The sequence below is a fragment of the Balaenoptera borealis genome (assembly GCF_965194805.1).
Source record: "Balaenoptera borealis genome assembly, chromosome: 5".
Taxonomy (NCBI): Eukaryota; Metazoa; Chordata; class Mammalia; order Artiodactyla; family Balaenopteridae; genus Balaenoptera; species Balaenoptera borealis.
The window spans coordinates 35026129-35040582 of NC_138862.1; the positions used below are offsets into that span (position 1 = coordinate 35026129).

The 14454-nt window shown below is 36.8% G+C and overlaps 1 protein-coding gene across 3 annotated transcripts in view; it reads right to left on the bottom strand.

The window, feature by feature from the left end:
• GBE1 (1,4-alpha-glucan branching enzyme 1) overlaps positions 1–14454 on the bottom strand; it is a 284943-nt gene that overhangs the window by 14352 nt on the left and 256137 nt on the right. For all 3 annotated transcript variants that reach the window (XM_082392426.1, XM_082392427.1, XM_082392428.1), the window contains one exon: positions 10747–10864. In XM_082392426.1, coding sequence (XP_082248552.1) covers positions 10747–10864 — 118 coding nt within the window. The remainder of the gene's footprint in view (positions 1–10746; positions 10865–14454) is intronic.

Genomic DNA, 14454 nt, shown 5'->3' on the forward strand with positions numbered 1-14454 from the left:
CAGATACATGTAAAAGTATGAAATTAGAACACTCCCTGACACCATGCACAAAAATAAACTCAAAATGGATTAAAGACCTAAGTGTAAGACCAGACACTATCAAACTCTTAGAGGAAAACATAGGCAGAACATTCTATGACATACATCACAGCAAGATTCTTTTTGACCCAGCTCCCAGAGAAATGGAAATAAGAACACAAATAAACAAATGGGACCTAATGAAACTTAAAAGCTTTTGCACAGCAAAGGAAACCATAAACAAGACCAAAAGACAACCATCAGAATGGGAGAAAATATTTGCAAATGAAGCAACTGACAAAGGATTAATCTCCAAGATTTACAAGCAGCTCATGCAGCTCAATAACAAAAAAATGAACAACCCAATCCAAAAATGGGCAGAAGACCTAAATAGACATTTCTCCAAAGAAGATATACAGATGGCCAACAGACACATGAAAGAATGCTCAACATCATTAATCATTAGAGAAATGCAAATCAAAACTACAATGAGATATCATCTCACACCGGTCAGAATGGCCATCATCAAAAAATCTAGAAACAATAAATGCTGGAGAGGGTGTGGAGGAAAGGGAACTCTCTTGCACTGTTGGTGGGAATGTAAATTGATACAGCCACTATGGAGAACAGTATGGAGGTTCCTTAAAAAACTACAAATACAACTACCATACGATCCAGCAATCCCACTACTGGGCATATACCCTGAGAAAACCATAGGTCAAAAAGAGTCATGTACCAAAATGTTCATTGCAGCTCTATTTACAATAGCCAGGACATGGAAGCAACCTAAATGTCCATCAACAGATGAATGGATAAAGAAGATGTGGCACATATATACAATGGAATATTACTCAGCCATAAAAAGAAATGAAATGGAGGTATTTGTAATGAGGTGGATGGAGTTAGAGTTTGTCATACAGAGTGAAGTAAGTCAGAAAGAGAAAAACAAATACAGTATGCTAACACATATATACGGAATCTAAGGGGAAAAAAAGCCATGAAGAACCTAGTGGCAAGATGGAATAAAGACACAGACCTACTAGAGAATGGACTTGAGGATATGGGGAGGGGGTGGGGTGAGATGTGACAGGGTGAGAGAGTGTCATGGACATATATACACTACCAAGTGTAAAATAGATAGCTAGTGGGAAGCAGCCGCATAGCACAGGGAGATCAGCTCGGTGCTTTGTGACCACCTAGAGGGGTGGGATGGGGAGGGTGGGAGGGAGGGAGATGCAAGAGGGAAGAGATATGGGAACATATTGTATATGTATAACTGATTAACTTTGTTATAAAGCAGAAGCTAACACACCATTGTAAGGCAATTATACTTCAATAAAGATGTTTAAAAAAAAATTTTATTATATTATTTTATTGTGTTAATATAAATTATTACAAAAATCACAATGTCATATACAAAAATATATGAAATACTATAATGAATATTTTAGGTACACATACCTTGCTTAAGAAATTATCCCTAACCACCAACCAATTTTTTTCTTAATTGAAGTACAGTTGATTTATTGGGTTCCCTTATTTTTACATTAAAACCAGTGATCACTTCATCTGGAGTCTAAAGACTTATTTAAAATGAGTCATTCCTCGATTGGTTCAAGATGGCAGAGTAGAAGGACATGCACTCACTCCCTCTTGCAGGAGCACTAGAACCACAACTAATTGCTGAACAATCATCGACAGAAAGACACTGGAACTCACCAAAAAAGATAACCCACATCCAGAGACAAAGGAGAAGCCACAATGAAATGGTAGGAGGGGCGCAATCATGATAAAATCAAATCTCATAACCACTGGGTGGGCAACCCACAAACTGGAGAACAATTAAACCACAGAAGTCCACCTACTGGAGTGAAGGTTCTGAGCCCTACATCAGGCTTCCCAACCTGGGGTCCAGCAATGGGAGGAGGAAACCCCAGAGAACTGGACTTCGAAGGCCAGTGGGATTTGATTGCAGGACTTCAACAGGACAGGGGGGAAACAGAGACTCCACACTTAGAGGGCACACACAAAGTAGTGTGCACACCAGGACCCAGGGGAAAGAGCAGTGACCCCATAGGAGACTAAACCAGACCTACCCGCTAGTGTCTGGAGGGTCTCCTGCAGAGGCAGGGGGTGGCTGTGGCTCACTGTGAGGACAAGGACACTGGCAGCAGAAGTTCTGGGAAGTATTCATTGGCTTGAGGCCTCCGAGAGTCTGCCATTAGCCCCACCAAAGAGCCTGCAGGCTCCAGTGCTGGGTCACCTCAGGCCAAACAACCACCAGGGAAGGAACACAGCCCCACCCATCAGCAGACAAGCGGATTACAGTTTTACTGAGCTCTACCCACCAGAGCAACACCCAGCTCTACCCACCACCGGTCCCTATCATCAGGAAGCCTGCACAAGCCTCTTAGATAGCCTCATCCACCAGAGGGCAGACAGCAGAAGCAAGAAGAGCTACAAACCGGCAGCCTGCAGAATGACAACCACAGTGACAGAAAGATAGACAAAATGAAAAGGCAGAGGACTATGTCCCAGATGAAGGAACAAGATAAAACCCCAGATAAACAACTAAATGAAGTAGAGATAGGCAACCTTCCAGAAAAGGAATTCAGAATAAATGTAGTGAAGATGACCTAGGACCTTGGAAAAAGAATGGAGGCAAGAATCAGGAAGATGTAAGAAATGTTTAACAAAGACCTAGAAGAATTAAAGAACAAACAGACAGAGATGAAAATACAATAACTGAAATGAAAAATACACTAGAAGAAATCAATAGCAGAATAACTGAGGCAGAAGGACAGATAAGTGACCTGGAAGACAGAATGGTGGAATTCATTGCCGCAGAACAGAATAAAGAAAAAAGAATGAAAAGAAATGAAGACAGTCTAAGAGACCTCTGGGACAACATGAAATGCACAAACATTTACATTATAGGGGCCCCAGAAGGAGAAGAGAGAGAGAGAAAGGACCTGAGAAAACATTTCAAGACACTATAATTGAAAACTTCCGTCACATGGGAAAGTAAGTAGCCACCCAAGTCCAGGAAGTGCAGAGAGTCCCAGGCAGGATAAATCCAAGGAGAAACACGCCAAGGCATATAGTAATCAAACTGAGAAAAATTAAAGACAAAGAAAAATTATTAAAAGCAACAAGGGAAGAATGACAAATAACGTACAAGGGAACTCCCATAAGGTTAACAGCTGATTTCTTAGCAGAAACTTTGCAAGCCAGAAGGGACTGCTACAATATATTTAAAGTGATGAAAGAGAACAACCTACAACCAAGAATACTCTACCCAGCAAGGATCTCACTGAGATTGGATGACGAAATCAAAAGCTTTACAGACAAGCAAAAGCTAAGAGAATTCAGCACCACCAAACCAGCTCTACAACAAATGCTAAAGGAACTTCTCTAAGTCGGAAACACAAGAGAAGAAAAGGACCTACAAAAGCACCCCCAAAACAATTAAGAAAATGGTAATAGGTACATACATATTGATAATTACCTTAAATGTGCATGGATTAAATGCTCCAACCAAAAGACACAGGCTCGCTGAATGGATACAAAAACAAGACCTATACCTTATGCTGTCTACAAGAGACCCATTTCAGACCTAGGGACACATACAGACTGAAAGTGAGGGGATGGAAAAAGATATTCCATGCAAATGGAAATCAAAAGAAAGATAAAGTAGCAATACTCATATCAGATAAAATAGACTTTAAAATAAAGAATGTTACAAGAGACAAGGAAGGACACGACATAATGATCAAGGGATCAATCCAAGAAGAAGATATAACAATTATAAATATATATGCACCCAACATAGGAGAATCTCAATACATAAGGCAAATGCTAACAGCTATAAAAGGGGAAATTGACAGTAACACAATATTAGTGGAGGACTTTAACACCTCACTTACACCAAAGGACAGCTCATCCAGAGAGAAAATTAATAAGGAAACACAAGCTTTATATGACACAATAAACCAGATAGATTTAATTGATATTTATAGGGCATTCCATCTGAAAACTGCAGATTACACTTTCTTCTCAAGTGCACATAGAACATTCTCCAGGATAGATCACATCTTGGGTCACAAATGAAGCCTCGGTAAATTGAAGAAAACTGAAATTGTATCAAACTTCTTTTCTGACCACATGCTATGAGATTAGAAATCGATTACAGGGAAAAAAACGTAAAAAACACGAACATATGGAGGCTAAACAATACGCTACTAAGTAACCAAGAGATCACTGTAGAAATCAAAGAGGAAATCAAAAAATACCTAGAGACAAATGACAAGGAAAACATGACGACCCAAAACCTATGGGATGCAGCAAAAGCAGTTCTAAGATGGAAGTTTATAGCAATACAATCCTACCTCAAGAAACAAGAAAATTTTCAAATAAACAATCTAACCTTACACCTAAAGGAACTACAGAAAGAAGAACAAACAAAACCCCAAAATTAGTAGAAGGAAAGAAATCATTAAGATCAGAGCAGAAATAAATGAAATAGAAACAAAGGAAACAATAGCAAAGATCAATAAAACTAAAAGCTGGTTCTTTGCAAAGATAAACAAAATTGATAAACCTTTAGCCAGACTCATTAAGAAAAACAGGGAGAAGACTCAAATCAATAAAATTAGAAATGAAAGAGGACAAGTTACAACAGACACTGCAGAAATACAAAGCATCCTAAGAGACTACTACAAGCAACTCTATGCCAATAAAATGGACAACCTGGAAGAAATGGACAAATTCTTAGAAAGGTATAACCTTCCAAGACTGAACCAGGAAGAAATAGAAAATATGAACAGACCAATCACAAGTAATGAAATTGAAACTGTGATTAAAAATCTTCCAACAAACAAAAGTCCAGGACCAGATGGCTTCACAGGTGAATTCTATCAAACATTTAGAGAAAAGCTAACACCCATCCTTCTCAAACTCTTCCAAAAAATTGCAGAGGAAGGAACACTCCCAAACTCATTCTACGAGGCTACCATCACCCTGATACCAAAACCAGAAAAAGATACTACAAAAAAAAAAAAAAAATTACAGACCAATATCACTGATGAATATAGATGCAAAAATCCTCAACAAAATACTAGCAAAGAGAATCCAACAACACATTAAAAGGATCATACACCATGATCAAGTGGGATTTATCCCAGGGATGCAAGGATTCTTCAATATATGCAAATCAATCAATGTGATACACCATATTAACAAATTGAAGGAGAAAAACCATATGATCATCTCAATAGATGCAGAAAAAGCTTTTGACAAAATTCAACACCCATTTATGGTAAAAACTCTCCAGAAAGTGGGCATAGAGGGAACCTACCTCAACATAATAAAGGCCATATATGACAAACCCACAGCAAACATCATTCTCAATGGTGAAAAACTGAAAGCATTTCCTCTAAGATCAGGAAAAAGACAAGGATGTCCACTCTCACCACTGTTATTCAACATAGTTTTGGAAGCCCTAGCCCTGTCAATCAGAGAAAACAAAGAAATAAAAGGAATACAAAATGGAAAAGAAGAAGTAAAATTGTCACTCCTTTCAGAGGACATGATATTATACATAGAAAATCCTAAAGATGCCACCAGAAAACTACTAGAGCTAATCAATGAATTTGGTAAAGTTGCAGGATATAAAACTAATGCACAGAAATCTCTTGCATTCCTAGACACTAACAACAAAAGATCAGAAAGAAAAATTCAGGAAAGAATTCTACGCACCATTGCAACAGAATGAATAGAATACCTAGGAATAAACCTATCTTAGGAGGTAAAAGACCTGTACTCAGAAAAGTATGACACTGGTGAAAGAAATCAAAGATGACACAAACAGATGGAGAGATATACCATGTTCTTGGATTGGAAGAATCAATATTGTGAAAATGACTATACTACCCAAAGCAATCTACAGATTCAATGCAGTCCCTATAAAAATACCAATGGCATTTTTTACAGAACTAGAACAAAAAATCTTAAAATTTGTGTGGAGACACAAAAGACCCTGAATAGGCAAAGCAATCTTGAGAAAAAAAAAAATGGAGCTGGAGGAATCAGTCTCCCTGCCTTCATACTATACCACAAAGCTACAGTAATCAAGACAATATGGTACTGGCAGAAAACCAGAAATAAAGATCAGTGGAACAGGATAGAAAGCCCAGAGATTAACTCACGCACCTATGGTCAACTAACCTATGACAAAGGAGGCAAGGATATACAGTGGAGAAAAGACAGTCTCTTCCATAAGTGGTGCTGGGAAAACTGGACAGCTACATGTAAAAGAATGAAATTAGAACACTCCCTAACACCATACACAAAAATAAACCCAAAATGGATTAAAGACCTAAATGTAAGACCGGACACTATAAAACTCTTAGAGGTAAACATAGGAAGAACACTCTTTGACATAAATCACAGCAAGATCTTTTTTGACCCACCTCCTAGAGTAATGGAAATAGAAACAAAATAAACAAATGGGCCTAATGAAAGTTAAAAACTTTTGCACAGCAAAGGAAACTATAAACAAGACAAGAAGACAACCCTCAGAATGGGAGAAAATATTTGCAAACAAATCAACGGACAAAGGATTAATCTCCAAAATATATAAACAGCTCATTTAGCTCAATATTAAAAAAACAAACAACACAATCCAAAAATGGGCAGAAGACCTAAACAGACATTTCTCCAAAGAAGACATACAGATGGCTAAGAGGCACAAGAAAAGCTGTTCAACATCACTAATTATTAGAGAAATGCAAATCAAAACTGCAATGAGGTATCACCTCACACTGGTTAGAATGGGCATCATCAGAAAATCTACAAACAATACATGCTGCAGAGGGTGTGGAGAAAAGGGAACCCTCTTGCACTGTTGGTGGGTATGTAAACTGGTACATCCACTATGGAGAACAGATGGAGGTTCCTTAAAAAACTAAAAATAGAATTACCATATGACTCAGCAATCCCACTACTGGGCATATACCAAGAGAAAACCATAATTCAAAAAGACACATGCACCCCAATGTTCATTGCAGCACTATTTACAATAGCTAGGTCATGGAAGCAACCTAAATGTCCATTGACAGACAAATGGATAAAGAAGATGTGGTACATTTGTACAATGGAATATTACTCAGCCATAAAAAGTCACGAAATTGGATTATTTGTATAGGTGTGGATGGACCTAGAGAGTGTCATACAGTGAAGTAAGCCAGAAAAAGAAAAACAAATATTGTATATTAACACATATATGTGGAATCTAGAAAAATGGTACAGATGAACCTGTTTGCAAAGCAGAAATAGAGACACAGATGTAGAGAACAAATGTAAGGACACCAAGGGGGAAAAGCAGGGCGTAAGTGTTGGGGGGTGTGATGAACTCAGTGATTGGGATGGACATATATACACTAATATGCATAAAATAGATAACTAATAAGAACCTGCTGTATAGCACAGGTAACTCCACTTCGCTGTACAGTAGAAAGTAGCACAACACTGGAAAACAGCTATACCCCAATAAAAAAACATAAAAAATTTTAAAAAATAAAATGAGTCAGTCCTAAAGCATCAGTAGTTATCGGAAACAAGATGCTGCTGCTGAGAAGACAGGGCCAATCTTTACCTTTTGACCGAGTTGGATCAGAATTCTATTACAGGCAGTGTTGAAGCTCTATTCTATTTCTCATGTGCTTGCAGTACTGTATTCCTCTACCTGTTATGGAGACTTATCTGACCTTCTCCATTCCACCTGCTAATTTAGAACTGCACAGTCCATATTTGGAAGATCAATTCAATTAGTGCTTGAAAAGTAACCTCCTGACTGTTGCTGCCACTGGTTACTTGGCTTGTTTTAATTATAACAGAATATCTTTGCTCTTAAAAAATCAAAAGGATGTCAAGATATTTTTTGCCCACCCTCAAAGATTGCAAGCCCTCGCCTAAGATGATAATTTTTCCAAAATTGGGAGAATATCCTCAAAGCACCTAGTGTCTTGACATGCTTAAAATACCTAAATAGTTATTGAATAGCCACAACAATAGTAACTTTTGAATACATGTGCAGTAGCATTTTGCAGTTTCCCCAAAGCTTGGCTATGTTAATTAATTTATGCCTCGCAAGAACCTCTTGCTGTAGGCAGGATACTATTATTAATCCTCACTATGCAGACAGGGAAACCGAGGCACAAAAAGATCAAATTACTCAAGTTCTCATAGCTGGTAAATGGCAGGCTGGGGACTTGATCCCAAATTCCCTGCCATGACATTTTGTGGTCTTTTTTACTATATTACCAGGCTTCCCTCCCCAGGAGAACCCTCTTTGGATACATGAACCTTTAGGAAAGTTGGCTATATAACATTTTTGCTATCTGAAACTTTCAAAACCCTTTCAGTCTAGTTCAACTTGTTCAAGTCCAGTTTTATCACAAGTGGGTGCTACTTCTCCATGACTCCTCTTTATGAGCTGTCACCTTCCCTAACCCCTCAGGGGTCTCTAACTCTTTTGGTTATTTCAGAGCTTTAAGATAATTTTCTTATTCATTTCAGAAACTATTTGTATCAGTCTTATTTTACATGTCAAAACTGAATGTTCTGACAAACTACAGCAATCATTCTTTGGAGATAGAATCCACTAGCAGCTCTGAGCCCTCCCTCTTGAAAATACACATCAATCTAGATCTCTATCTAAGCCATATCAACATCATCATCAACACCCCACCTCAACACACACATAGGGTAACACCTAGGTTTCCCAAGGCTACTGACTTTCCTCAGAGCTGATAATCAACAACTTAATCTTGCTCATCCCTGCTCGTTTTATTTATTTTATGCCACTGTCTTTGACATATATAATATGGCAGCTTACAAAGTAAGGTGCTGGTACCACCCTAAGAGCTGGGAATATAGTAGAAAAATGGAGGAGCCAGGGGTACCAAACAGATTCTCATGCTTGACTTTTACCCAAACTTAAAAAAAGATGAGAGAAGTTAACAGCAATGATAAAGCCATACATTTGTGGGATACATCCTGGCCTCACATAAGTGAAACAAATCTTTCCTTTTTCTTTTTTTCTTTATTGGAGTATAATTGCTTTACAATGTTGTGTTAGTTTCTGTCGCACATCGAAGTGAATCAGCCATACGCATACACACATCCCCTCCCTCTTAGACCTCCCTCCCCCCACCATCCCACCCAACTAGGCCATCACAGAGCACCGAGCTGAGCTCCCTGTGCTATACAGCAGGTTCCCACTAGCCACCTATTTTATGCATGGTAGTGTATTTATGTCAAACCTTACCTCCCAATTCATCCCACCCTCCCCTTACCCCCTCCATGTCCGCACGTCCATTCTCTATGTCTGCCTTTCTATTCCTGCCCTGCAAATAGGTTCATCTGTGCCATTTTTCTAGATTCCACATACATGTGTTAATATACGATATTTGTTTTTCTCTTTCTGACTTAAATCTTAATCCAAGACCTTTTATTGTGAAACAAACAAAAAAATGCAGATCTGAGACAGAGAGAAGAGGGAAGAGGAAGAAAGATAGATATATGACTAGTCAGGAAAAGGAAAACATATATAATGCAGATGTGGACTTGGCCATAAATTAAATGAAGAATTCCTCCAAATCTGCAGAGCTTCTAAATTCTACATTAAAAATTTTTTTTTATTGAAATATAGTTGATTTATAATATTAGTTTCAAGTGTACAACATAGTGATTCAAAATTTTTATATATTATACTCCATTTATAGTTATTATAAAAAATATTGGCTATATTCTCTGTGCTGTACAATATATCCTTGCAGCTTATTTATTATATACATAGTAGTTTGTACTTCTTAATCCCTCCCCCTATCCTGCTGCTACCCCCTTCCCTCCCCACACTGGTAACCACTAGTTTGTTCCTTATATCTGTGACTCTATTTCTGTTTTGTTATATTCATTTGTTTGTTTATTTTTCAGATTCCACATATAAGTGATAACAAACAGTATTTGTCTTTCTCTGTCTGACTTATTTCACCAAGCATAATACCTTCCAGGTCCATCCATATTGTTGCAAATGGCAAAATTTTATTCTACATTTTTAAAAGAAATTAAATTTAGTAGTTTAAAGCAATATTCTTTCATTGTGTCAACATCACAAAGTAAAAGTTAGTTAATATAATACAACACTCTACTCAGTAATATAAGGAAACCAGAGAATTTTATAACTAGAATGAATTCAGTCATCAATAACTACATGAAAGAAAAAAATGTATATATAGATTCTTTTAAGGTGTTTTAAACTTCATTAGATAACCAATAATGTAGAAATCTGCTTAATGTAAAATATTACAGAGAAAGCAAGAACAGAAGGAAAGTAAATTGTATAAAAATAGAAATATTCATAATAGAAAGAAAACTAAAATGTGCCTTTCTCTTATTTTTTGAGAAATAATTTTTAATCCTATTAATATTCAAATTTCCTCAATTGTCAGCTAAATATCCTTTATTATTTGTTTTTCCAAAACCCAGTTCAGTCTAGCACCACATGTTGCATGTATTTTTTTTAGGGCAATCTTCTTTCCCTACTCCCTGCCTTGTCTGCATGTTGCTTACTTGTTGAAGAGTTGTTTCCTTGGACAAAAACACATCATTTTGAAAATACAGAATTAAATTTAAATGAAATGAAAATACCTTAAAAATCTTACTTACCAAAAGAGAATAGGGATGGTTATTATGTTCAAAAGGTTTAGAAAAGAAATCGGTATTGTGGTCCAGTCTCTGGTGTCCTCCATATTCCGCTGCATCTGAATCTAGCACAATTTTGTACGTACAGCTCTTAAGGAATCACAACGGTTTAGGAGTTGAATGAGACATTATAAAACATTTCTGAGACAGGATTTAAAAGCGAGTATTTTGAAAACTGTTTAATGATGATTTGTGCTATGTTCTCATTTCTTCTCTAAGATTTCTGAGTTTGAGTTTATCATGTTTGAAAGGGGCTTTATAGGCTATCTAGTCCGCACACCCATGGGATCCTTGTTATCTTTTTATCACGTCACATGATCATCCATACCTATTAATGAAGAATCTACTTTCCTTTTCATATAACTAATTCCATTTGTTAGAAATTCTTCTCCATATTGAACAGAATTTTGATTTCTTGGGACTTTTTCTACCCAGAACAGCCATAAAGAATAAGTTCAAAATACAGTAATTTTCAAATATTTAACAATAGCTATTTTGTCTCCATGTGTCCTCTGCATACATAACTAAATACTTACTAAATGTAATCCCAGAACCTTTGATCATTACTCATTTGATATGGCTTTTTACTATTTCCCCATCTCTGAATTCATTGCAGTTTGCTAGATCCTGGATGATAAAGTGAGGAACACAGAAGTGAACTAAGGGTCCATGTGTGGTCTGAAGACCAAGTAGGCTTAGTCTTTCCCCTTGGTTACAAGCATCATGTTTCTATGAATGCACAAGATCATGCAAACATACTATCCATCATGCCACAGGTGGATTCATGTTGCAATCATGTGATCTGCTACAACTTAACATCTGATTTTTCACAATGAGCTATTATGCATGTTAGCATTATTGTATTTATAACAAAATAACAGCTATGGTTATTATGTTCAAACTTATGCTCAGAAAGTCTAGAAATGATACTTGATTAAAAAATCCACAAGTAAATATAAATGGGTACATAGAAATTTAAGTTCTTCTAGCCTAAGGAGGGAGACAGATAGATGTCTAGGTGCTTTGTATTTTCTTTTCCTCGTATATAACTATTTAATCTCAGAAACGTTTGTATATTTTCATTACAGCTAAAGTTATCACATTAAAAGTACATGGGAAAAAAAAAGTGCACGCGGATAACAAACTATGACCATCATTTTCATGCCTAGGGGACCTCTGTTTGGGTAAGAGACGCAAATGGACGCACCACAGGAACTTTTGCTGGGAGTGGTGGCGCCATTTCAGTCAATCCAGGTCAGCCTACTCTGATGCAAATTTTGACTAATACTGTAATCAGCATGTTACTGTGTTTAAAAGAGAGGGAGAGGGAGAAAGACTGAGTTCAAAAGATGTCTACTGGGCACAAGCTCATTCATTCTAAAGTCACTCAATAGAGCTGCACATGATTTGAGCATATGGATTTATTTAATGGGGAAATACGGACAGTGAAAATAAATCATTAGGGGCATGGTAAATAAATGAAGCATTGTGGAATGAAAGGAACTACTAAAGTAGAAGCTTAGCTTTGGTTCTTCATCCTAGGTCATTAAATACTTTCACAGTCTTCAAAAAGCATTAAACAAAAACAAAAGGAGTACAATACAGTTTAGAGAATAATGACCTAGAATCCTTTCTAAAACACTTGAAATACAGTATCAATTATTAAATTATTGGTTAACAGCATAGATTATTGGTAGTTGTGACTGAAGACAGCAAGTATATCATGAAAAGCACTGATTCCCAGCCTGTGGGTTGATAATCACTGGTCATTGTGTTATAAGGGTCTCACGGAATGAGTAATTATGTTATTAAAATGGCTGGGATTCTATATGTACATTGTCTGAAAACTAAATTATGTTATTATACCCATTTGGTACTGTATTTCAAAGAATGTGCACTTTTTTGATGAATGAGATATAAATTCATTTAAAAAGTCACAGCATTTGTAGTAAGTTTTTTGATATATTTTCTCAATCAAGGATACTGAAAGAACAATTGTTATATGAGAACCAATTTCTTTTTGACATTGAAAGGGATCATCACACTGAAAATGGTTAGAATCTACTCAATCTATAATTTATAGCTATAAAGAAAAAGCTTACAAAAGCCATAAAGTTTCAAAATATCAGTTTAGACATATTTCTCTGATCTATAATTTAAAGAAAAAAATTCTGCTGTGGCCACTTTTGGAATTCCCCAGCCCTGTGTCTCTATTCCCCAGGGAATACAACCACGTCCTTTAGAAAACACAACCCTTAAACTCCAGAAATTCCAACAATTTAAAACACTAGATTAAAAGTAATGATTGTGAAAGAGCTTTATAATTGTAAATTACTACAACATACTACTCAAGTGTCAACTTAAAAAAATGCACAATGTGAGAGTTGCGAGTTAAGTTTTATTTGGGGCAAAATGAGGACTGCAGCCTGGGCGACAGCATCCCAGATAGCTCTGAGAAACTGCTCCAAAGAGGCAGGGGGGAAGGTCAAGTATATATGTGATTTTGGTGAAGGGGGAATACATGCAATCAAGCACATATTTTTTTGCAGAAAGTTTCTGCTAGTCATGGGGAGCAGTCATTGCCATGAAGGATTTTAGTGCTTTTCTAAATATGAGGAAATACAAGAATTGGGCTCATAAAATCGGCTCCTGAAAATATCTAACCATCTGAAGCCATGTTCTGCCAGTTTTTCCCAGAGCACAGAGTGCCTCATTTCTGCTCTCCACCTGAACTCCTTTCAGGGGGTGTTGAAAGTCAGCAGACGCAGCAGCTCATGATTTAATCCTTGTAGACGTAGATGGCAAGTGCCAATGGAAAATGCCAATTCATAGTTGACACAAAAATCAGGAAACCCCATCTTTTAGGAACACTGCTTAGCATAAACATTTTTAAAGAGGTTATCTGGGCAATTGGATTTTTGTTTTTCTCTTCTCTTGCTCAGGCATTCCCTCACTCCCTCTTTCTCATGTACATGTGAGCACACACAAACACACACAAATACACAGACACACACAGATACACACATGCACATGACGTGGGACCCACACAGCACCAATACCCCTACAGAATTTGTAGTAAGTTTTTAAATATATTTTCTCAATCAAAGATACTGAAAGAACAATTGTTATATAAGAACCAATTTCTTTTTGACATTGAAAGGGATCATCACACTGAAAATGGTTAGAATCTACTCACTTAATCTATAATTTATAGCTATAAAGAAAAAGCTTACAAAAGCCATAAAGTTTCAAAATATCAGTTTAGACATATTTCTCTGATCTATAATTTAAAGAAAAAAAATTCTGCTGTGGCCACTTTTGGAATTCCCCAGCCCTGTGTCTCTATTACCCAGCGAATACAACCACGTCCTTTAGAAAACACAACCCTTAAACTCCAGAAATTCCAACAATTTAAAACACTAGATTAAAAGTAATGATTGTGAAAGAGCTTTATAATTGTAAATTACTACAACTTACTACTCAAGCGTCAACTTAAAAAAATGCAAAGCCCTGTCTTCCACTAAAGAACATCCCTCTGAAAATATAACTCAGAGCCAATTTACACTTAAACTACCTTGTTCATGTGGTTTCCAGTTCCACAGTGGATAAAAGAAATTTAGCAGGACATCTCAACACCTTCACATCTCTTTTATTCATAGCTATCTCCCAACA